The sequence below is a fragment of the Bos grunniens genome, chromosome 20 (assembly GCF_055505025.1).
Source record: "Bos grunniens cultivar Pamir isolate PY7600 chromosome 20, Bosgru_T2T1.0, whole genome shotgun sequence".
Lineage (NCBI taxonomy): Eukaryota > Metazoa > Chordata > Mammalia > Artiodactyla > Bovidae > Bos > Bos grunniens.
Window position 1 is genome coordinate 62,857,032 of NC_141184.1, and position 26,416 is coordinate 62,883,447.

At 43.5% G+C, this 26,416-nt stretch overlaps 1 protein-coding gene across 1 annotated transcript; it reads left to right on the forward strand.

Annotated features, from left to right (window-relative positions):
- Positions 1-1,025: 1,025 nt before the first annotated feature.
- Positions 1,026-25,444, forward strand: LOC147350513 (zeta-crystallin-like). Its single transcript, XM_086362319.1, has 4 exons — positions 1,026-1,049; positions 7,320-7,498; positions 7,769-8,063; positions 23,797-25,444. Exons 1-4 carry the CDS (start codon positions 1,026-1,028, stop codon positions 24,355-24,357), a joined length of 1,059 nt encoding a protein of 352 aa, XP_086218445.1. The 3' UTR covers positions 24,358-25,444.
- Positions 25,445-26,416: the final 972 nt, after the last annotated feature.

A 26,416-nucleotide genomic window follows, 5' to 3' on the forward strand; every position in this document is an offset into this window, starting at 1 on the left:
TCTCTCTCCTGCCTTTGTAGACACGGGAAGGAACACAAGCAGGAGAATCTGAGAAAGCGAGAGAGGAGCATGAGAGAATGGGAGGGATAGGAACTGATTCCTGTAGAGCAGTAACAATACTGGGGAACAAACTCTGGGTGACTGTGAGGTTTAAGAAGCGCTCTGCTCTCCAATAAAATGTGGAAGTAAGCGGGAGGGAGTGAGGAGCGGGTGAGTGAGGAGAAAGAGGGAAAGGCCGGGCTGGGTTTCTGAGGCCCCAGTCAGCGGAGGCCACGGGGGATGAGAAGAACAAAGGCGTTCAGGCTGCAGCTCTCTCTGGTCCCTGGAGAAGCAATGGCAGCACCACGCAGCCTCTCCAGGCTCTCTTCCCACGGCAGCCTCAGGGCTGGGCCGGGGCTGAGCCCCAGGAGCGCTGTCAGAATCCAGAGGATTTCCCTCTCAGGTCCGCAGCATGTGAGGACTGTCACGTGGAGGAGTGCTGTTTTCTCCAAGCCAGCTGACCCGCCCCAAGACAGCCTGGACAGGGCCATGTGCCATCCGAGCTGGATGGCTTTGATGTCATGGAGCTGCACCCAGTCGGGAGTGGGCCATGTCATCTCTGGGAAAACTTGAAAGCGATTTCTAGTGTTTCCAAAGTACTGTAAAGCAGTGTCGGTCTTAGGTAAGTCAGCCTCGGTTTTTCAAGAGGGATTCTCAGCCCTGCCTGTGCCAAGCTGTTTCATTCAGATAGCTCGTTGTCACCTCCTGTGAGATTCATAGAATGGGCCTCTCTCTCTTTCCCTGCTCTGTCAATCATATGAAGATGATCCTCTAATACTTGTAACATCACTCACTGGGTGTCTAGAAGCTGAAACTCCTAAGTCCTTCCCCTCAGCTTTCACGGGAGAGATTTCTCATCAGGTCACTCAGGCTGGTGAAGCTTCCTCTCCAGCCACCTCAGGATTTATTCAGACACAGAAGGGGAGTGAAGGGAATGGATATTTGTATTGCAGACACCTGAGGAAAGGCATGTGTAGAAGCGGACCATGGGCCAGCCTCTGACCCAGAAGGTGAGCTCACATTGTATAAGATTTACAGTTTAAATAAGAGCCAGAGGTCTGAGAGCCCTTGAGGTCAGGTGTGATAAAGATGAGAACTCTGGTTTACAACTGATGGGGTAGAAACAATACCACAGAACTCTGAATATCCATTCCCAAATCCTCAACTCATTCAAATCGCTTCCCACCACCTGAAACATCTTTATTCATATTTCCTACTTCAAGTCCAATTAATCAGAGTAGCAAATCTGTCCATTTGATCCCAAACTGATTTAACACCAGACTACTGTTGTCTTTGTTTTATTTATTTCATTTTTTAAGTGTAATATTTATACATAAAAATAAACAAATCATAGGTGGTCAGCTTTATAACCAGCCAGACCCAGAAATGGAATCCAGTCTGCACCCAGAAGCCTCCTCAAGTCCCTTTCAGCAACTGCCTCCTCAGGAATAACTCTGATCCTGGCTACCTTCTGACCCGAGGATTTGCTTCTCCTGTTTCTGAACCTAGAGTCATACCCTGCGTCCTCTTCTGTGTCTTTTTTGTTACTCAACTTTATGTTTGTGAGATTCGACCGTACTGTGTGTAGCTGTAGTTTGTCGATTCTTGAGATGCTTGTAAAAGTATTCGGCTGCTTAAATGTACAGGCTGTGTGTGTCCGCGGACACTTGGCTTTGTCTGGTTTGCCATGATGTGCAGGGCGCTGCCATGAACGTCCCACAAAAGCCAGATATTGTTCTAATAGTTTGATGCTCTGATCCACTCTACCAGGAAGACAGTCACTTGCAAGACTCACAACATTTTTGGAGTTATGGTACCCTATTTTTATTTCATTAGGGCACCTACTACCTCCCTCGCCCAAAGGTGTATTGCATAGACTTTCGTTTTTTCTTTTTTTGCATAGACTTTTTAAAAATAAAAATTAACCTAGTTTAAAGACATGGAAATACCATCAGCATTCACTCACTTCTGTGGGCCCATTACAGCTTGTCCTGTGCAGAGCAAGTGATTGTAACATTTGTTTGATTGCACTGAATTGTTGGAACACAATCTCCACACACACCAGCAGGAAGTCTCACCTCTCTTCATCTTCTCTAAATAAAACATCATTGCTCCCTTAACAATTTTCTTCACCAATTGTATTCTCCTCTTTGGCTCTGATATTCCCAGGGCAAAATATTTTTGGAAAACTCTATACCCATTAACACATTTTTAAGCTGGCATCGAAAAATTTTATCATCAGTGTAAATAAATGCAAAGAGTGGAATTTCCACTGTGTTTTAAATCAATACAGTACTTTAATTTTTTTAAACTTGAAAACTACAAACTTAGCTCATACAATTTATAGAAAATGGTCCACCATGTTACAGAATTGTCAAAACTGTTCTCATGGAAAATATGGCTTTCTGTTTTTTTTATTTTTATCACCTCAAATAAACATGTTAATACACGTGCCTTGGCAAAAATTACATCTGAACTTTAATTCCAAGCTACATATCTGGATGGATGGTAGAAGGGATGGAGGGAGGATTGGAGGAAGGGATGGAGGCCTGGGTGGAGGCTTGGAAACTCACCATGACCTTTTCCCCTGAAGGAAACCAAGCGCCACACCTTCAATATTTCCTCCCAACGCTTCCTTTGCTTTGCTTTCATGTGACTCTCTCAGAAGGGATGCATTCCTGGAGTGTTTATTTGTTTGGTGCTCAGAAGTCTTTTACACTCCAGGGTAATAAGGCTCCACAGGAAGACTGGGGTGGGGGGTGGCGGGGATGAGTAGCCTATTTTTCTACATTTTAAGGTGGGACAAGGGAAAAGGGGGAAAGCTGTACTCTGAACCAATTTACTTCATATTTTCTCTCTGTAACCATACAGAGGAGAAAGCGGTGTTTTAAACATGTTGGGTCACTTTACTTTCTCCTGTTATTAGGCCAATGTGATCTCTGTTTCCAGCTTTACCTAAGAGGTAAAAGACCCATGGGACTCCAGAAACTAGACAAAGAATAGGTTTCCCAATCTCTTAAGAAAGTGGACTGTAAGAGATTTCCCGATTGGACATTCGCTTACTATGCTCAAGCATTATCTAGACAGCATTAAAATCAGCACTATCATCAGTTTTTAATTATATAACACATTTATTTTGTTCATTACCTCCTGAGGTCAATTTTTAATTCAGGTTGACTTTTTCCTGAAATTTAGCATAACAAACACCTTGGCTCATTTGCCCCCTACAGCTCAGCTAGTTTGAGCTGGTGGAATGCAAGCTAATTTTAAAATAAGCAAAAGACTCCAAAGGCAAGACTTTGCTGATAATAATAATAATAACGCACTAAAAGTCAAGTGATATTACTCAGACATCTGACACCCCTTATCCTCCACAACAGCTGCAAACCTGAAAATATTCCCCAAGGCCTCTGGGAGTGAAGACTCTGGGCAGATTCAAACCCTGAAGGTTACAGAAGACATAAGGCAATCAGTTCTTCCCTCAGACAAAAGAGCACATCTGGGAGAGCAGGACCTCTGAAAGTTATAGAAGTCAGTCATGGAGATGTCAAAAACTCAGAAGCCCAGGAGGATTAAGTGGGAGAAAAACAGAAGCAGCAGAAAAAAGTGATGAAAAATGAAAAGCAAGTGGCAAGAGAAGCCAGAGCAAAGCTAGAAATGTTGATGATTTGGGAAGAAAGAGAGTCCTCAAGAGTGAAGAGAAGGGACTTAAGGGAAACCCAGAAGACAACCTAGGAAAAATAGCAGCAGGCCAGAGTGCTGAGCAGACTGGAAGCCTTCAGTGTTGGCCCCCATGCCCTGGCCACCTTAGACTTCTGGTGGTCTATATGTGGTATTCAGGTAATGGGTCCTTGTTCCATTTCTGTCCTTTGAGCATTAAGGAACAGAGATCTACTCATGACCCCAGAAAAAAAGGGAAGTTACCGAAAGAATCCTTGTATATATCACAACAGAATTCAGAACTGGAAAGCTATCAGGATAAGATGGCTCAAGGAGTCAGCTATTCCCTCCTCCTTGTGCATCAGAGTCCCCAGAAACCCTGCCTCTCTCTGCATACAGGCTCCTCCACCTTCCCTCAGTTAACTTTTCATCTGCTCCCTCAGAACTGAGCTTGCTTACAGGCCTTCATGGAGTCTTCAGCTCCAACTTTTATGTCACTCAGTTTGCCAAAGATCAGTTTGCCAAGCATAGGTCTGTTCCCACATCTGCCTATACCAGGAGTGTTATTACTATAATTACATAACTTAATTAATTCATAGGTAAACTCAAAGCATGTAAATAGAAAAAAAGAGAACTGTTTCTATAAAAACTCATTTGAATGCTTTGAAAAGACATAAAGTTGAATCTCACACACACAGAAACCTCGCTGTCAAAGTAGATGTGATAAAAACAACTCTAAAAGATTAGGGAGAAATAGCCCCCAAATCTAGAAGTATTCTGTACTCAGTTTACTTGAAAATTGTTTTTAGGTTGTTGATTCACTTGAGAGAAACCCGAATTGGAAAAAGTTGGTGACTCACTAGGGGTGTGATTTATTCCAGAAAGGCAATACAGAACTCCCATCAGCCAATCCATAATCAAAGCAAAAGAGTAGCCTTACATGAAAAGATGGCAAGTGAATTTACAGGTATTTGATGAATTCATGTGTGTACCTACTAATTTACGTGTATATATACAATTAAAACGAAAATTTGTATAGTATCATTTTTCAGTTATTCTCCACAGTAACTGCCAACATCACTGTAGTCAGATGGAATAGGAGGTTTTCTGCTGCAGTGTTCGACCCTCCTGATGCTCCCCACTCAGGGACTTGCTTCGCACCAAGTATAAGACAGGCACTAGTGAACTCTGGTCCCTTGACAACCTCAGAGGCAGTAAACAGGCCAGACAGTGATAACAGCAACCCTGCTCCCAAATTATCTTGAGGAGGCCCAAAACTCCTCAAGCAATGAGCCAATGATAAGTTATAGTGAATTCAACCCAGTTCACTGTTCCAAGAAATAAAATAACATGGTCTCTTGCTTTGAATTCATTGTTAAAGGACTTGCATGCTTTTATTAGAGAGGCCCCTAGAGAGCAAGGAAACTGCCCTAAATATTGCCCTACACCTGGAGGTGGGGCAAGAAGGACAGTGGAGGTGATGCAACATAATGACATATGCTTTCTTTCCTCCCAGCTACTGTGACAGGTAAAGGCACAGCTCTGGAGTCCAGAGCTCCTTGGCATTAACTTGCCATAAGGTCCTGGCAACTACTAAACTTTTCTGTCTCAGTTTCCTCTTCTGTAAAATAGGTTGCTGTAAGCACTAAATGAGGTAATGGATAAATGGTAAGATATGGTTTTTTTCTCCCCCCATCCTCTCCTTTATGACCAGGTATGTTTGCCAGATGTGCAGCTTGCCAAACATTGAGAAGCTGAGTTTTCAGACAAGAAAGTGTTTACTCACAAGGCAGCCAAGTGAGAAAATACGGGAACAGTTCTCAGATCTGCCTTCCTGAGGTTGAGAGGGTTGGGGTATTTATGGAATAAGTTGGGGGGGGCTGGTTCTTGGGCACTGAGAAAGGGTGGAGATTGCTAAAAAGTGTGGCAATTGGTGAACTGTGTAAACACATCCAAGTTACATACTCATAATGATCCGAGGGTGGAGTTTTCCAGCCCTCTGACGTCAAAAGGCCATTCACTGGACACCTGCACAGGCCTAGTTGTAGGGTGGGTGGTCCCAACCAGCCTTAACCAGCTCACACTGGGCAGGAGCTGACTCCAAATTCTTGTAAAACAACTGGGCTATTTGAAGCTGGGAGGGGATGCAGTTAGAGAAAGAAAAACAAAATAACTTGGGCGAGCTTAATCAGTGAGGCCGGTTACAAGCAGAAGGGTTTTAACAAACTATTCTTTTCTTTGTTGCTCTGTAAGACAAGCTCAAGAATTCCTGTAAGCCATCAGTTTCTGTTTCTCTAGGGGGCATGGTTTCAGTTTCATCTTTTCCTCCTCTACCCACCCATCCACCATCTGGGAGGGGAAAGTGGTAACATTGTAAGGAGAAGAAAAAGGACTCTAAGAAGGCCTGGTGTCATTGGCAGAACAGTTAGCTGTAAGAATAAAGAGATATGTCATTATGTTTGCCACACTCTGAAGACCATAAAGGGCCTAAAACCTCCTCAACCTCTCACTGTAAGGCCTGCAGCAGGAGCACCAAGCAATCACTCATTCATGGATGGAGAGCGCCGGTCATGTGCTAGGCACTGTTCCAGGCACAGCAGCGAACAGAGCAAGTCCTCTCATGGAGCTTACCTGAAGCACCAGTAGAAGAAAAGCCAGAGTCTAAGAGGTTGATTAGGGGTGAAACCTGTGCACAATGCCATAGTAAGCACACAATGAACACCAGCTATTTTAACTACTGTTGTTATTTTTAGCCCTAATTTAGTGTTATTAAAGTATATCCTTTGACATTATGCCATATATAGCTGTTTTCTGCACTAAAGCTGGACCCATCTCACACTAACTTTCCCAGAAGAAACCTCCCACCCTTGTGCTCATCAGAACACAAAATTCCTTGCATTTTATCATCTTTCCCCTCTCCTAGCTTCCTACCTGTTTTCGAGAATCATAACCCTTTCCCCAGTTCTCCAGAGGTTAGGAATGGAAGTCAGAGCTATAATGCTTTATTTGCTCTACTAAAATATGAATTATTGATGCTTCACTTCCCATCCTATTCTAGGAGAGAAAGGCAGCCAGCCTCTTCCAGGGTCTCTCTCTATGCAAATCTGTGAACACAAAGAAGCATTCCTAAGGGACTGCCCTAGGGCAGGGGTAACTAATCTGCAGATGGTCTCATTCCTGCCTGGCACTTTCCATTGTGTGGTCCTACCCAGGTTTACCTAGGTCACTTGACTTTAAATAGGAACCCACCATGCTCTTGATTCCCCCCTTACTGTGATTTATGGTTTTAAATACCTTGTAACATGTAATTCACTTATTTATTAGATATGTCCTTTATTTTCCTTTTCTTCCCTGAGAATGTAAATTCTTTGGCTGGCAAAGATGTTAGGTTTTTTCATTGGAAGGATGCCTGGCACTCAGTAAATATTTGTGGAATGAATGAATGAAAAAAGCTTTCTATCTATACTGGAAGGACCATGCGGCCCTTAGCTAGTGCTTCAAAAGGCAAAATCAACCAAAACTTGGGCAATTGACTTAGACCCTATTTTTCTTGCAAACTATAAAGGGTGGGTTGGAGCAAGAGTGGTTCCCCCCAGTTCCTCTCCCCTTCTCCCTTGCAGAGGAGGTGGAGGCACCAGCGAAGGAAGGGCAAGGTCCCTGCCACCTTCTGGAACAGTGGCTGTGTGACCTGCTTGTCTTGCTCCCATTCTTCGACAGTCCTATTCCTGGATTTTACAGTGTGCGCCTGTTCTTTCCACATCATGGTTACTGTGAATAAATACATTGAAGAAGCATCCAGGTACATTTTTCTTTCCCCTCTGCACCATGACTAGCAGTTAGTTGGATTCGGCAGACAGGAAACACAAATACACTGAAACAGATTTGAAAGCTGCATCTGGAGTTGCAGGATCTCATTTTTAAGAGTAGGGATTGCAGGGTGGAGGCGGTTGGGAATGCGAGCAGGGCTGCGGGGCCAGGAGTGTGGGGGAGAAGAGGGGAGCGCCGGCTCCGCCCGTGTCCCCACCCCCAGCTAGCTGGAAAAAAGCTGGGTGTGCTGCATCTTCCGCAGTGTCGTCACGGTTGAAGCGGCTGCAGGCGACCAAGGAAGCGAGTGGAGAGGCCGCGAGGAGCCAGCCTCCCGCAGCCCCGGGGATAAGGGATGGCGAAACCGCTCCCTAACCGGGCTCTCTGCAGAGCCGTCTCCACGGCTTTCCCCGGCGTTGCTCCGGGACCCAGAGCTGCAGGGGGCACGCGGGCTCCCTTTCCTGGGCTGTGCCGCAGCGGGCCCGCCGCGCTCAGGCTGGTCTCCGCGCCCCGGCCGGCTGCCCGGCCCCTCGGCGGCCTCTCCACTCCGCCAGAAGCCTGTCTGCCCACCCCGCTCTTCGTGGCTCGCCCGCCCCTGAGTCCCTGCAGCGCTTTCACAGTTCACACGGTCACTCTTGGTGTGTTCTGTGTCTCCCCGGTTATAAAATACATAAAGATCCATATGCTCTTTTTTTCTTAAGCTTCTTCTTTTTTTTTCCTTCGAATTATAAACGGCTTCTGTAGTTCCTGTTGTGTTCAACTCAAAGCAATGAGCCTTACAGGCCTCTAATTACACGACTTCAGGAAAATCCTTCTGGAATGGCTTTCTCACATGCAAAATGAGAGTTTTAAGGTCCTTCCAGCTTTAAATTCACGGCCTTCCCAACGAGAACTGGAGTTAGTTTGCTGGATAAAGCTGCTCTGGCTGCAGTGGTTCGTGGAATAAATGTTTTGTTTCTGGAGGTTATAGGTGGGTGGTCTCTGTGAGCGCCCACCCAGAAGGGGAGCCCACAGTGACCCCTGGTTTCTTCTCTCCTGGACACTCACTGCCTACCTAGCTCTTCTAAAACCAGGTCTCCAGGCCACAGACATGTGACCACTTTGACACTGACTGACGGGTAGGGGAAAATCCCTTCTCCTTCAAGTTCTGTGTTGAAAAGGAAGAAATTTTTCAGAAAGACTGTATTGCTAGGAAATTATGAACTACAAAAACAAAAAACCATGGAAACATCCAGAGCACACATTCTTTGAATAACTTGAAAAGAAAGCACACATTTGTTAGCAAATTTTAGGCAAACTTGAGCTCCAAATCGTTGCCCTCAGCCGAACCATGAAGGAGAAGAATGCCCAGTCAAATGTGTTCAAACTTCCCCTACACAGCCTCTTCGGCCCCTTTCCAGGCTCTGTACAGAGGAATAGGCATGAGCTCTGCGATCATTCACATGGGAACTTGACTTCAGTTTTGCCCCTTTTGTGGCTATCTGGCTTTCGTGAAACATCTTAACTTTTCTAAATCTCACTTTTTTTTTTTTTCTATTCAGTAGGAATAATATTATCTGTCTTGTTGACTTGAATGAATCTTATATAAGAATGTTTGTGTATCATTCAGAGTTCTTTGAAACTGGACTTATTCCAATTGGCTTAATAACAACAGCAGTATATTTGGTGGCTCAGCCAGTAGAGTCTGCCTGCAATGTGGGAGACCTGGGCTCGATCCCTGAGTCCGGAAGATTCCCTGGAGAAGGAAATGGCAACCCACTCCAGTGTTCTTGCCTGGAAAATTGCACAGATGGAGAAACCTGGAGGGCTACAGTCCATAGGGTCGCAAAGAGTCGGACACGACTGAGCAACTAACACTTTCAAGAGGTGCAGAGGGGCCACAATCCCTAAGAAGGCCAGGGAAATCAGATCTGGAGGCAGTGAAACCAGGAAGTCTTCCCAACCGCCCCCTGCCACCCTGCAAGCAGCTGCACAGGCCCCAGTGGCTTACTTGACTAGTCCTAGGCCTGCAGGGCCTCAATAGGGCTTCTGCCATTGCTGCTTCTGAGAGCTGCACTTCTCAGGATACTGCCTTCGTTTGCAGCCTTGCCTTCCAAACCAAAGTCTCTGGTTCCCTCTGTTATCATCCCTGAGGATCTTTCTCTCTAGCCCTGACAAGACACACCCTTTCCAACCCATTTTCCTACGTCTTGTTTGATTTACTTGAGACAGTCATCTGCCCATTTTTAAGGCTGATTCTACCCTTGGGTTGGAGAAGGCAATGGCACCCCCCTCCCAGGGGGGTATCCTGGGAGTATCCCAGGGACGGGGGAGCCTGGTAGGCTGCAGTCCATGGGGTCGCTAGAGTCGGACAGGACTGAGCGACTTCACTTTCACTTCTCACTTTCATGCATTGGAGAAGGAAATGGCAACCCACTCCAGTGTTCTTGCCTGGAATATCCCAGGGACAGGGGAGCCTGGTGGGGTCGCACAGAGTCGGACACGACTGAAGTGACTTAGCAGCAGCAGCAGCTACCCTTGGGTGGAATTTAGCTTTTTAACTCTTCTTCAAGAATAGAACAGCGTGACCTTGGCAGAAGGCACCAATTTTCCCTACCGCCTCACCTCTTTACCTTCTCAGAGCCCTGTGTTAATATTTACCTCTTCCTGCTGTAAAGCCTAGGCTATCTTTAGACTACTTGATACTTTGCCTTGTCTCATCTGAGTCAAGTTCAGCTACCAGCTGAGCCACCACCTGGATGTTTTTTGATTTCAATATCCAAATGCTTCCAAGGCCTAGACCAGTGGTTTTCGGCCCCTGGCTGCAGAATGAAGGAGGGTGGGGGGTTGAGCCTTGGAGAGTCTGACTTAATTGGTTGTGGGTGAGCCCAGGTGTAGGCATTTTTAACAGCTCCTCAGTTTATTTCAGCAGGGGAACTATCTTCTAAAATCTCATCAAGGTTTTGCTTAACAACACTGAAAGGTTTAAGCAAGAAGTAAAAATTGCAAACATCAGATCAAACAAGAGTGAAGAGGGTAATATACTCGCAATCTCTAATAAGTATCTGCAAATATTAACTTTTGAGTTAACAATTTTGCAAGTAGGGTCAATGAATTAGCCTTTTTAGGCCATTTCAGCGTATAGGTCTGAAAGTCATGTGAATTCCTCTTGGCCATTGTGTACCTATTAATATTGAATTTAAATAGAAAGTGGGTGGGGGGAGAGAAGAAATCTTTACAGGATGTAACATAATGGCTGGTTGTCTAGTCTCTCTAAGATAAGTGAGGAATGGCAGATGGTAAATTCTGTTTATCTCGAATGTTTGGTTCATTCAATAATGAGTCATCTTTTGACAAAGTGCTTGAGGTAAATATATTGACAGCTATGAGGATACCAGGGTGTTCGTTATTCATCCCTGACTTCACCTGTCAGTTTTCAATGTATTTCCCTGTATATTCTCCATTCTGAACTGTCAATTATAGTGATAAGAAAGGAGCAGGAGGAGGGAATCAATATTCCTTCAATGATGGGATAGGTAAAATGCCATAGAACAATGGAAATAACATCTCAACATGGCTCACATTATGTACCTGAACCACCAGTGTTGTGAAGGTGAGGTGTAGATAACTAGTGTGGATAATTATGAGAACAGTTGTATTCTACTGCTGCTGCCATTGTGGAAAAACCATGAGAAGACTTACCCCAAACTGCTGTTTGGTACACATGGAGGCAGAAGAGCTAAAGAACAGGAGGACCCACCAGCTGTGGACACTTGTCATTCTTTTACAGCCAATTAACATTTGAAATCCATGTCCTGTGGTTGGGAGTCGCCCATCTCCCACTATAGAAATCGAGCATGTCAGGCACTTACTTTGCTTGTTTCCATTGTAACTAGAAGAGGTGTCAGGAATACACAGGAAAACTGTACAAAAAAGGTCTTAATGATCTGGATAACCACGATGGTGTGAGCACTCACCTAGAGCTAGACTTCCTGAAATGTGAAGTCAAGTGGGCCTTAGAAGCAGTACTACCAACAAAGCTAGTGGAGGTGATGGAATTCCAGCTGAGCTATCTAAAATCCTGAAAGACGATGCTGTGAAAGTGCTGCACTCAATATGCCAGCAAATTTGGAAAACTCAGCAGTGGCCACAGGACTGGAAAAGGTCAGTTTTCATTACAATCCCAAAGAACGGTAATGCCAAACTACTGCAAATTGCACTCATTTCACATGCTATTAAGGTAATGCTCAAAATCTTTTAAGATAGGCTTTAACAGTACGTGAACTGAGAACTTCCAGATGTGCAAGTTGGTTTAGAAAAAGCAGGGGAACCAGAGATCAAATTTCCAACATCTGTTGGATCACAGAAAAGGCAAGGGAATTCCAGAAAACCCTCTACTTCTGCTTCATTGACTATGCTAAAGTCTTTGACTGTGTGGATAACAACAAACTGTGGAAAATTCTTCAAGACATGAAAATACCAGACCACCTTTCATCCCTCTTGAGAAGCCTGTATGCAGGTCAAGAAGCAACACTTAGAACCAGACAGTGAAAAATGGACTAGTTCAAAATTTGGAAAGGGGTACGTCAAGGCTGTATATTCTCACCCTGCTTATTTAACTTGTATGCAGAGTGCATCATGTGAAATGCCAGGCTGGATGAAGCATAAGCTGGAATCAAGATTGCCAGGAGAAATATAAATAATCTCAGATATGCAGATGACACCACCCTAATGGCAGAATGTTGGGCTTCCCTTGTGGCTCAGCTGGTAAAGAATCCACCTGCAATGCAGGAGATGTGGGTTCAATCCCTGGGTTGGGAAGATCCCCTGGAGAAGGGAAAGGCTATCCACTCCAGTATTAACATGGAAAAAAATGTTCCAAACATGATCTGGGACAAAACTATTTGGGGCTTCCCTTGTAGCTCAATTGGTAAAGAATCTGCCTACAATGCAGGAGACTCCGGTTTGATTCCTGGATTGGGAAGATCCCCTGGAGAAGGAAATGGCAACCCAATACAGTATTCCTGTCTGGAAAATCCCAGGGACAGACGAACCTGGCAGGCTACAGTCCATGGGGTCATAAGAGTCGGACACGACTTAGCCACTAAACTACCACCACCAATGGCAGAAAGTGAAGAGGAACTTAAGAGCCTCCTGATGAAAGTGAAAGAAGAGAGTGAAAAAGCTGGCTTACAACTCAACATTCAAAATACTAAGATCGTTGGCATTCGGTCCCATGCTGCTGCTACTGCTAAGTCGCTTCAGTCGTGTCCGACTCTGCGCAAATAGACTGGCTTAAAAATGGAAACAGTACAGACTTTATTTTCTTGGGCTCCAAAATCATTGCAGACAGTGACTGCAGCCATGAAATTAAAAGGCACTTGCTCCTTGGAAGAAAACCTATGACAAACCTAGACAGCATATTAAAAAGCAGAGACATTACTTTACCAACAAAGATCCATCTGGTGAAAACTATGGTTTTTCCAGTAGTCAAGTATGGATGTGAGAATTGGACCATAAAGAAAGCTGAGTGCCAAAGAATTGATGCTTTCAAATTGTAGTGTTGGAGAAGACCCTTGATGGCCCCTTGGACAGCAAGGAGATCAAACCAGTCAACCCTCAGGAAATCAACCCTGAATATTCACTGGAAGGACTGATGCTGAAGCTGAAGCTCCAATACTTTGGCCACTTGATGGGAAGAGACAACTCTTTGGAAAAGACCCTGATGCTGGGAAAGATTGAAGGCAGGAGGAGAAGGGGACAACAGAGGATGAGATGGTTGGATGGCATCTTGGACTTAATGGATATGAGTTTGAGCAACTCTGAGAGATAGTGAAGGACAGGGAAGCCTGGCATGCTGCAGTCCATACGGTCACAATGAGTTGGACACAACTGAGTGACTGAACAACAAATTGTAGCTAGAGCATGGGCATAGCTACCTGATCCAAGAGTAATAGCTCCAGACCCAGAATCAGAAGTCCAATGATCAGAAGTGACAGAGGATGACATTAGACAGTGGTTCTAGCAGACGGGTCTGGCATCAGTGGCATCTGGAGTGCAGGCTACAGCATTCAGGGTGCAGTGCTGGCCGTGGAGGGACATCACAGGGCCAGTTCTACAGTGTGACAGAGCTGACTTTCAGACCTCTCATATTTGATGAGCTACTCAATATTATTTTAATAAAAATTTTCTTTTCTCCTTAGTCACCTTGCATCATTGCAGTCATGCAATTGCCCCTCTACTTCAGTATAGATTATACTGAAGTATAATCTATAATCTTTATAATCTATTCTCAATGGAGGAACTAGAGTGTTGTCATGAAAACGTCAGTCATAACATAACATTTCTCAGCTCTGATGGCATCCCTTGTCACTCAGAGTAAAAGCCAAAGACTTAGAGTGACCTAAAAGTCTACATGGTTCCTCTGAGTTTGCTACCAATACCATCTCTCCCCCTCAAATATGCTTGCCTCAAGACTATTTACTTGCTAAAATCTTCCCTGCAAAGTTCTTCCCCCAGAAATCCACATGACTTACTCCCTCACCTCCCTTAAGCCTTAGTTGAAATATTACTTTCTTGGTGAAGGTTTACTTGAAAACATTCTTCAAAATTGCCATTGCACTCCCTGACATTCTTAATACCCTTTCCCTACTTTAGGATCCTCCATAGAACTTATCATCATCTAATAGATTTTATACTTGCCTTGTTTATGTTAAACTCCAAGAGGGGAGGGATCTTTTTTTTTTTTTCACTGCTGCATCCACAGTGCCTGGAAGAGTGTGTGGCACCGAATACGTCCTCAACAATTATTTTATAGATGGATGGATGGATAGATGGGGAGGATGTTAATGATTAGTGAAAAGTAAGTTTACCTAACAAAGGAAAAACAGCAGGAATGAGAAGATGAACTTGCAAATGCACAAGTAGAGCTCGAGTTGTCCCTGGAGGGTTCTGAGATGAGAAATGTTATGCCATGATTGTTATCTTGTGAGGGCTGGTCAAAGATATCTGAGGACTCTTTGCTTTTGCTTTTTACAGAGTAGGCTGATTTTTGCCAGTACAAGAGGGTCAAGAGGAAACCAGCATTATTCTTGGTTGTCATAAATTCTGATCATGAGACAATTGTCCAAATTCATTTGAGGAAGAATTGGACAGCATAATGGCATAACAGCTTTCATTCATTGAGTGTTTACTGAATGTGGGATACTTCTTTAAATACTTTATGTAGACTATCTCACTTAATCCTTACAATAAGTTTATGAGGTAGGCACTACTTTTTTCCAATTTTGCAAAGAAGATAATAAAAGGCTAAACAATTTGTCAAAGGCCAGATGTCTGGAAAGATTTCATTTAAATATCTGGCTACGCTTTGAGATGAGACAAGAAAAAAAAATCAAGATTGATCTGGCTACCCAGAATTGAAAAATGACCCTGCAGAATGACGGATACCAGGTATGATGTTGTGGAACATGAACAGACAGATGGAGTTTGAATGTCAGTTCTGCAACTCACTGTCTGCATGGCTTTAGACAAGTTACTTTTCTCTCTGTGTTGATTTCCTCATTTGTAAAATGTAAAATCATATGCTCCTTGCAGAATTATCAAGATTAAATAAAATTACATATCGAAACATCTACAGTTCAGTTCAGTTGCTCAGTCATGTCTGACTCTTTGCGACCCCATGAATCGCAGCACGCCAGGCCTCCCTGTCCATCACCAACTCCCGGAGTTCAATCAGACTCACGTCCATTGAGTCAGTGATGCCATCCAGCCATCTCATCCTCTGTCATCCCCTTCTCCTCCTGCCTCCAATCCATCCCAGCATCAGAGTCTTTTCCAATGAGTCAACTCTTTGCATGAGGTGGCCAAAGTACTGGAGTTTCAGCCTTAGCATCATTCCTTCCAAAGAAATACCAGGGCTGATCTCCTTCAGAATGGACTGGTTGGATCTCCTTGCAGGCCAAGGGACTCTCAAGAGTCTTCTCCAACACCACAGTTCAAAAGCATCAATTCTTCGGCACTCAGCCTTCTTCACAGTCCAACTCTCACATCCATACATGACCACAGGAAAAACCATAGCCTTGACTAGACTGACCTTTGTTGGCAAAGTAATGTCTCTGCTTTTTATATTCTGTCTAGGTTGGTCATAACTTTCCTTCCAAGGAGCAAGCGTCTTTTAATTTCATGGCTGCAGTCACCATCTGCAGTGATTTTGGAGCCCAAAAAAAGAAAGTCTGACACTGTTTCCACTGTTTCTCCATCTATTTCCCATGAAGTGATGGGACCAGATGCCATGATCTTCGTTTTCTGAATGTTGAGCTTTAAGCCCACTTTTTCACTCTCCACTTTCACTTTCATCAAGAGGCTTTTGAGTTCCTCTTCACTTTCTGCCATAAGGGTGGTGTCATCTGCATATCTGAGGTTATTGATATTTCTCCCGGCAATCTTGATTCCAGCTTGTGCTTCTTCCAGTCCAGCGTTTCTCATGATGTACTCTGCATATAAGTTAAATAAGCAGGGTGACAATATACAGCCTTGACTGTACTCCTTTTCCTATTTGGAACCAGTCTGTTGTTCCATGTCCAGTTCTAACTGTTGCTTCCTGACCTGCATACAGATTTCTCAAGAGGCAGGTCAGGTGGTCTGGTATTCCCATCTCTTTCAGAATTTTCCACAGTTTATTGTGATCCACACAGTCAAAGGCTTTGGCATAGTCAATAAAGCAGAAGTAGATGCTTTTCTGGAACTCTCTTGCTTTTTCCATGGTCCAGCGGGTGTTGGCAATTTGACCTCTGGTTCCTCTACCTTTTCTAAAACCAGCTTGAACATCTGGAAGTTCATGGTTCACGTATTGCTGAAGCCTGGCTTGGAGAATTTTGAGCATTACTTTACTAGCATGTGAGATGAGTGCAATTGTGCGGTAGTTTGAGCATTCTCTGGCATTGCCTTTCTTTGGGATTGGAATGAAAACTGACCTTTTCCAGTCCTGTGGCCACTGCTGAGTTTTCCAAATTTGCTGGCATATTGAGTGCAGCACTTTCACAGCATCATCTTTCAGGATTTGAAATAGCTCAACTGGAATCCCATCACCTCCACTAGCTTTGTTTGTAGTGATGCTTTCTAAGGCCCACTTGACTTCACATTCCAGATGTCTGGCTCTAGGTGAGTGATCACACCATCGTGATTATCTGGGTCATGAAGATCTTTTTTGTACGTTCTTCTGTGTATTCTTGCCATCTCTTCTTAATATCTTCTGCTTCTGTTAGGTCCATACCATTTCTGTCCTTTATCGAGCCCATCTTTGCATGAAATGTTCCCTTGGTATCTCTAATTTTCTTGAAGAGCTCTCTAGTCTTTCCCATTCTGTTGTTTTCCTCTATTTCTTTGCATTGATTGCTGAGGAAGGCTTTCTTAACTCTTCTTGCTATTCTTTGGAACTCTGCATTCAGATGCTTATATCTCTCCTTTTCTCCTTTGCTTTTCACTTCTCTTCTTTTCACAGCTATTTGTAAGGCCTCCCCAGACAGCCATTTTGCTTTTTTGCATTTCTTTTCCATGGGGATGGTCTTGATCCCTGTCTCCTGTACAATGTCACGAACCTCATTCCATAGTTCATCAGGCACTCTATCTATCAGATCTAGTCCCTTAAATCTATTTCTCACTTCCACTGTATAATCATAAGGGATTTGATTTAGGTCATACCTGAATGGTCTAGTGGTTTTCTCTACTTTCTTCAATTTAAGTCTGAATTTGGCAATAAGGAGTTCATGGTCTGAGCCACAGTCAGCTCCTGGTCTTGTTTTTGCTGACTGTATAGAGCTTCTCCATCTTTGGCTGCAAAGAATATAATCAATCTGATTTCAGTGTTGACCATCTGGTGATGTCCATGTGTAGAGTCTTCTCTTGTGTTGTTGGAAGAGGGTGTTTGCTATGACCAGTGCATTTTCTTGGCAAAACTCTATTAGTCTTTGCCCTGCTTCATTCCATATTCCAAGGCCAAATTTGCCTGTTATTCCAGGTGTTTCTTGACTTCCTACTTTTGCATTCCAGTCCCCTATAATGAAAAGGACATCTTTTTTGGATGTTAGTTCTAAAAGGTCTTGTAGGTCTTCATAGAACCATTCAACTTCAGCTTCTTCAGCATTACTCGTTGGGGCATAGACTTGGATTACTGTGATATTGAATAGTTTGCCTTGGAAACGAACAGAGATCATTCTGTCATTTTTGAGATTGCATCCAAGTACTGCATTACGGACTCTTTTGTTGACCATGATGGCTACTCCATTTCTTCTGAGGGATTCCTGTCCGCAGTAGTAGATATAATGGTCATCTGAGTTAAATTCACCCATTCCAGTCCATTTCAGTTCGCTGATTCCTAGAATGTCGACATTCACTCTTGCTATCTCTTATTTGACCACTTCCAATTTGCCTTGATTCATGGACCTGACATTCCGGGTTCCTATGCAATATTGCTCTTTACAGCATCGGATCTTGCTTCTATCATCAGTCACATCCACAGCTGGGTATTGTTTTTGCTTTGGCTCCATGCCTTCATTCTTTCTGGAGTTATTTCTCCACTGATCTCCAGTAGCATATTAGGCACCTACTGACCTGGGGAGTTCCCCTTTTAGTGTCATATCATTTTGCCTTTTTATACTGTTCATAGGGTTCTCAAGGCAAGAATACTGAAGTGGTTTGCCATTCCCTTCTCCAGTGGACCACATTCTGTCAGATCTCTCCACCATGACCCGCCCATCTTGGGTTGCCCCACGGGCATGGTTTAGTTTCATTGAGTTAGACAAGGTTGTGGTCCTAGTGTGATTAGATTGACTAGTTTCCTGTGAGTATGGTTTCAGTGTGTCTGCCCTCTGATGCCCTCTTGCAACACCTACTGTCTTACTTGGGTTTCTCTTACCTTGGGTGTGGGGTATCTCTTCACAAAACATCTAATATAATGTCAAAAATGACAGAATGAACTCTGTTCATTTTCAAGGAAAACCATTCAATATCACAGTAACCCAAATCTATACCCCAGCCATTAATGCTGAAGAAGTTGAAGTTGAATGGTTCCATGAAGACCTATAAAACCTAAAACTAACCCCCCAAAAGATATCCTTTTCATCACAGGGGACTGGAATGAAAAAGTAGGAAGTCAAGAGATACCTGGAGTAACAGGCAAATTTGGCCTTGGAGTACAAGATGAAGCAGGGCAAAGGCTAACAGAGTTTTGTCAAGAAAACACACTGGTCATAGCAAACACCCACTTCCAACAACACAAGAGACAACTCTACACATGGACATCACCAGATGGTCAATACCAAAATCAGATTGATTATGTTCTCTGCAGCCAAAAATGGAGAAGCTCTATACAGTCAGCAAACACAAGACCAGGAGTTGACTATGGCTCAGATCATGAACTCCTTATTGCCAAATTCAGACTCAAATTGAAGAAAGTAGGATTTAGGTTAGATATGACCTAAATCAAATCCTGTACAATTATACAGTGGAAGTGACAAATAGATTCAAGGAATTAGATCTGATAGAGTGCCTTAATAACTATGGACAGAGGTTCGTAACTTAGTACAGGAGACAGTGATCAAGACTATCCCCAGGAAAAAGAAATGCAAAATGTCAAAATGGTTGTCTGAGGAGGCCTTACACATAGCTGAGAAAAGAAGAGAAGCTAAACGCAAAGGAGAAAAGGAAAGCTATACCCATTTGAATGCAGAGTTCCAAAGAATAGCAAGGAGAGATAAGAAAGACTTCTTCAGTGATCAGTACAAAGAAATAAAAGAAAAAAATACAATGGGAAAGACTAGAGATCTCTTCAAGAAAATTAGAGATACCAAGGGAATATTTTATGCAAAGATGGGCACAATAAAGGACAAAAATGGTATGGACCTAATAGAAGCAGAAGATATTAAGAAGAGGTGGCAAGAATACACAGAAGAACTATACAAAAAAGGACTTAATGACCCAGATAACCACAATGGTGTGATTACTCATCTAGAGCCAGACATCCTGGAGTATGAAGTCAAGTGGGCCTTAGGAAGCCTCACTATGCACAAAGCTAGTGGAAGTGATGGAATTCCAGTTGAGCTATTTCAAATCCTGAAAGATGATGCTATGAAAGTGCTTCACTCAATGTGCCAGCAAATCTGGAAAACTCAGCAGTGGCCACAGGACTGGAAAAGGTCAGTTTTCATTCCAATCCCAAAGAAAGACAATGCTGAAGAATGTTCAAACTACCACACAATTGCACTCATCTCATGGATTTTCCAGTAGTCATGTATTCATGTGAGAGTTACACCGTAAAGGAAGCTGAGCACCAAAGAATTGATGCTTTTGAACTGTGTTGTTGGGGAAGACTCTTGAGAGTCCCTTGGACAGCAAGGAGATCCAACCAGTCCATCCTAAAGGAAATCAGTCTTGAATATTCATTGGAAGGACTGATGCTGAAGCTGAAGCTCCAATACTTTGGCCACCTGATGGGAAAAGCCAACTCACTGGAAGACACCTTGATGCTAGGAAAGACTGAAGGCAGGAGAAGAAGGGGACAACAGAGGATGAGACGGTTGGATGGCTCAAACTCGATGGACATGAGTTTGAGCAAGCTCCGGGAGTTGGTGAAGGACAAGGAAGCCTGGCATGCTGCAGACCATGGGGTCGCAAAGAGTTGGACAAAACTGACCAACTGAACTGAACAGAATATAATGTCTGACCCAGAAAAGGCACTCAAGAAATGATATTGCTACTATTATTACTACTACTACTACTACTGTTATTATTGAAGGAATTCAGAGTCCATCCAGCCTCTTTGCTCCATACTTGTGAATGCCCTGTGTGTACTTTTCAAACATTAGCCAATAGCATTTAGAATCAACTAGAAAACTCATGCATTGGAGAAGGAAATGGCAACCCACTCCAGTATTCTTGCCTGGAGAATCCCAGGGATGGGGGAGCCTGGTGGGCTGCCGTCTATGGGATCGCACAGAGTCGGACACAACTGAAGGGACTTAGCAGCAGCAGCAGCAGCAGCAGACAACAATCTAAAAATGCAAATTCCTGAGTTCCACAAATCTCACCCATGGATGGAATATTGACATTTCTTAAAGAAGTCTAGAAACAGAGAAACTTCACACCTTCTTACTAATGTTGTATAAGCTGAATTCCTTATGGGAAACTGATGCCTCAAGCAGTGTGACCTAATGGTTAAGTGAACAGGGTCTGGGGTCCTACAGCCTTGGGGTCTTAGCAGATGGACTTCTCTGTAGTTGCTTTTATGTGTAAAACTGGCATAATGATAACTCTCACCTCATAAAGATGAAGTTTAAAATAAACATGTAAAACAATTTCTCAGAGCTTGGCAAAGATTAGGTTCAATAAGGGCTAACTTATCATTCGAATTCATTTTCCGTTATTTGGGTTTCCACTGATGGAATGATGTTTTTTGTTTTTCTTTTTTAAAGGGGAGATTTTTCCAGTCCCAAACTTTGCAAACAAGTACGCCTGTAGGTCTTCACGTGGAAAGTGACAACACAGCAAGCTCATTTCTGACAGGTCCTGGACTGAAGAGGGGCAGGCCTGTGAGCGGTTCCAGCTCGTCTTGAGAGCCTTTGCCAATGTTTCATACTAATATTGTAGACTTAGGAAGGTTTTCCTGATAGCTAAACTAAATCTTACAAATTAAAATCCCACATACGACAGTGTGTAGAAAAGAGCACATGCATTCATCTTTCCAGTTCTCTGCTGCTACTGCTGCTGCTAAGTCACTTCAGTCGTGTCCGACTCTGTGCGACCCCACAGACAGCAGCCCACCAGGCTCCCCCGTCCCTGGGATTCTCCAGGCAAGAATACTGGAGTGGGTTGCCATTTCCTTCTCCAATGCATGAAAGTGAAAAGTCAAAGTGAAGTCGCTCAGTCGTGTCCGATCAACTCCTTTCACTGGTTACTCTTACCTGTCAGACGCCACAGCAGTTCTGCTCTGCCTAGAGTCAGGGCTGCACTCTTGGCATAGCTGCTTTGCCTGACAAGTTTTAGAGGAAATGTGGCCACTGCAAAGACACCTCTGCCCACACACCAGAGTTCCCCTCACCTCTGCCCCCCACCCAGAGGGCTTCACCTTCACCCAGTCATTTCCCCTCTCTCAGCTCTTTGTCCACTTCACAGCTCTCATCACAGTACATAACTTCGTAACTTATTTTCTGCTTTCTTGTTTCAGGCTGTGCCCCTCCGTGTGCACACCTGTCCGTAGCTACCAAGAAGACAGAGATCTCATCTGTTTTGTTTTCCTCTTTGTCACCAGCGTCTGTCTCAGTGCTAGATCTCAACACACAGCAGCTCTTAACAAATATTGGATAAATAGTGAGTGACTCTAAAGAGGCATTCCCTTGGGACTCTTCTATCTGGAAGAAAAGGTGAGGGTTGGATCTGAATAAGCAATAAAGGAACAAAAACATTAGACACAACCTCTGTAATTTCCAGGAGTGTGGCCATGGGCCAGCTTTATACCACTACTTTTAAGATCATTAAATGAAGATCTTCCACCTTAAATGTGAAAACCAGCAGCTACACTGAGGCTGGTGAAGTATTGAAGTCATTGGAAGTGATTATGAGTAAAACACAGTATAATCTTTTTTTGAGAGAGAGAGAAAAAGAGAAAAAACTTTGATGAAATCAGATCTAAAATCTTCTGATATTTCTGAGAGAAGAGAAACTGGGTCCTTTCTTCTCTTTACCATTTTCGCCATTTTGATGTTTAAAGTGAAACTGTCCCCTTAGCATCCAGTTGAGCTGGTCTCCATGCCCTGGGTGCCCCCATCCCTCTACCCAACCTGTATGAATGAGTATTAGACTTGGAGGGACTTTGAAAATGATCTTGTCCTCATTTTTTCTTGAAGAGGAAAGAAAAGACCAAGCCACACTGTGAGAGGGTCTCAGGGCCCAGAAAAGGTCTCAGGCCCCTCGACTCCCCTGCTCACCCTCCCCTCCTCCATGTCAGTTTCACCTCACTTTGGACTTCTCCCCCTCTGAGTCTCCAGGGCCTGATCTACTTTTCAGCCCCAGTACAATCATTCAGGAGGCAGGTAGTCGATATCCTGTCTGTTCTGAGGACAAGAACAACCCTGCAGATGTCATCCAGGCCTTTCTTTTCTGGCAGCACTAAATGAGCCTTCCTTTCTCCAATCAGCAAGTCCAGCCACAACATTTCCAGCCAGGAAGAATCCTGTCGCTGAAGACAGTTCTTTCACTCCTTAATCAATCTGGGCTCACTCTGTAAGTCTGAAAGGTAGTAGGAAGCCCCACATTCCACTGCATCCTAATCATCAGGAAGCTTTGATTTTCTCTCCCTCGATGCCAAGGCCAGAACACTCTCAGTCATCCTTTGCCATATCCCCAACCCAGAGGGTGAGAGGACTCTCCCAAATACTTGCGTGAAGAAAACACCAGAAAATGCTTAGGTGTGAGTCCCGACAGACCACTGAGGACCTGAGGAAAGACAGTCCTCATCCACAGCCAGTCTGGGGAGGTGCTCAGGACTCACACAGACCCGGGAGTTTGGGGGACAGAGTTGAGTTGCTTGGTTCTGCCTTCCCCTCCTCTCCGTCCACCTCTGTGGCAGAAACTGAGATGGGCTGAGAAATCCTCTGCCATGATCCTTACTCCCTAGAAACTCTGTTCACTCAACAGTTAACCCCGTGGGCAGTTCACTTTTTTCACATGCTTTCATATATTGCCTAGTCCCCGTCTATTCATGATTTTTTTCTTGGTTGGTTTGGGATTTCTGGCCAGTGTGTTGGGAGGAGGCAAGGAGGATTTGATGATTTTTAAGACAAAGTGGCTTACCCTCATCTCAGTCTCTGCAACTCTTCATCACTTGAGTCATCCATTCACCAATATCGGAATGTTGGTTGTTTTTTTATTTTATTGTTATTATTGTTTATGGGTTTTGTTTTTGCTTTGTTAATATAAGAGAGTTATTGATTTTAAAATAAGGAGACCTTGGTCATCAAAACTGTCTATGCCTGAAGTTAGAATCTTCACAATACTCTTTATATACCTTCTCTGGCATCAATGTCATGTCCCTTCAACGTGTGAGTTAAGGTTGCCTCTATCTCTTTCTTATTTTCTCTGTTTGGTCACCTGTTATTCTTAAAAGAGTTTCTCATATGAACTTAATTTTGATAACTTCCAACCTTGTATTACACATAAATTTTAGAAATTAGTGACATGAACTCTAGTTGAGATGGTGTGGTGAATTAAAATTTGAGGCTTTGCTTTATACTAAAAGCACTGCTGTGATATACAAAAAAGAAAATAAAAAAACATGACCATGTTCATGGTCATGGAGCTAGTGGACGAGTTGGAATAGCAGCATGCCAAATTGCAAGAGCTTACGGCTTAAAGGTTTTGGGCACAGCTAGTACTGAGGAAGGACAAAAGATTGTTTTGGAAAATGGAGCCCACAAAGTGTTTAATCACAAAGAAGCTAACTATATTGATAAAATTAAGAAATCTGTTGGTGAAAAAGGAGTTGATGTGATTATTGAAATGTTAGCTAACGTAAATCTTAGTAATGATTTGAATCTTTTGTCACACGGAGGACGAGTAATAGTTGTTGGCAGCAGAGGCACTATTGAAATAAACCCACGGGACACCATGACAAAGGAATCTAGCATAAAAGGGGTTACTCTGTTTTCATCCACCAAGGAGGAATTTCAGCAGTTTGCAGCAGCCCTTCAAGCCGGAATGGAAATTGGTTGGTTGAGACCAGTAATCGGTCCCCAGTATTTACTGGAGAAGGCTACCCAAGCTCATGAAAATATCATTCATAGCAGTGGGGCTACTGGAAAAATGATTCTTCTCTTAAACTGATCAGTCCTTCCATTGATTTCCTGTGTAATTAGAGGTTTCATATCTCAGTTTTATGTACACTGTGTTTGCTCTACTTAGCATTCATTTGATTCAGTGAGTTCCTTAACATTTAAAAAAAAAGGTTTGTCTTTAGTGATCATAAGCATTGGAGTACTGTTTATTTTATAGCTGGCAACTTTCTTTATGCCTTCTACTTCTCATCAAGGAATCATTGTAATAGGAAATAGGATGTTAGTGGTCACTTGGCATTGGAGGACATTACAGAAATTCCTAACCGATACTAATCATTAATCCCATACCTTTGACTAAAACATACTAATTCAAAATAGGACTTCTTGATTTCCAAGCCTGCTGCTGCTGCTAAGTCGCTTCAGTCGTGTCCGACTCTGTGCGACCCCATAGACGGCAGCCCACCCGGCTCTCCGGTCCCTGGGATTCTCCAGGCAAGAACACTGGAGTGGGTTGCCATTTCCTTCTCCAATGCATGAAAGTGAAAAGTGAAACGGAAGTCGCTCAGCCGTGTCCATCTCTTGGCGACTCCATGGGCTACAGCCTACCAGGCTCCTCCATCCATGGGATTTTCCAGGCAAGAGTACTGGAGTGGGGTGCCATTGCCTTCTCCATTTCCAAGCCTATTTCTCCTTATAAAGGTTCTTTAATCTCTGATTAGCCCAGAACTATATTGGACTCTGATGATTCTCTGGAGTAAATGAGACCCCTTTCCCAAACTAACTCATCTAGATCTACAAGTCTCTCAGAAAGGCAAGATAAAAAGTGTCCAGAGAAATTTGTTATTTTCCCAATATTCCCAATATTTTATGATATTCACTAGGTTAATGAGCCACATATTCTGTGAGAACAGCAGCTTTCTTTCTGCTATAATGATACTGGGTGCATAGGTTCCAAGTAGATATGTATTGATTGATTCAACTTCAAAGTAAATTTAGAATTATCTCTTTGTGTGATTGGGATCATATATTGTTATTTAAATTAATAATCAAATTAGATGCATTAAGAATGATCTGCTTTTGTTATTATAACATGGTAATTGCAATAAATTCTAGAAGCAATTAAAAAAAAAACAAAACATTACCATGTTCAAACAAGATAAATATCCGTAAGTACTATAATCAGAAAAGAAAAAGTAGAAAGAGGGACCATAGAGGTCTGAGCTGTAAGTGAGCAGAAGTGGCCAGGAGTTCTAGCTCCTGTGGAATTATGGGAACCAAAATACTCCTGAGCACACAGGAACATGGGGACAGAAGTGAGATGCCTGCTGGTTGCCCAGTCACAGCCCTTCTAGAGGAACAGCACTAGGAAGTCACGCATACATACACGCTAAGTTGCTTCAGTTGTGTCCAACTTTTTGCAACCCTATCGACAGTAGCCTGCCAGGCTTCTCTGTTTATGGGATTCTCCAGGCAAGAAGACTGGAGTGGTTTGCCATGCCCTACTCCAAGGGATCTTCCTGACCCAGTGATCAAATCTGTGTCTCTTGCAACTCCTGCATTAGAGACACTCTTTACCACTGACCCACCAGTGAAGCCCCTAGGAAGCCATATTTTGGACCACATCATCCTGCCCTACTCCTTCCAAAACTGCTGACTGGACCAAGGGTGAGCTCCTTACTCAAAAGCATCCAAGCCATAGGGCTCCTATGAGGGACCATAAGGCTCCTAGGAGGGCCCTGGAATAAAGGGCTTCACCAAACGAAAAAGAACTGATCTCATAAGATTCTTGTTCCAATGAAATTAGATTGGGAAATATATGAAGAAGTAAACAATTTTCAGTGTGAACTAAAGCTGAAAGATCCTGAGATGGAGAGGAGGCAAAAGGGATGGATCGCAATGTCTCCTGTTCAGCTTTTCATCTTTCTTTCCACTTGTAGTTAGTTTTCTTTATTAAGTTTCAGTGGGCTGCCGTCTATGCGGTCGCACAGAGTCGGACACGACTGAAGCAACTTAGCAGCAGCAGTAACTGACATGGCTCTGTTTTCCTGAAGGGAACCTGACTGATACAGCAGTCACTGAGTGGCTGAGTGAAGAGTCGAGCTTTAATC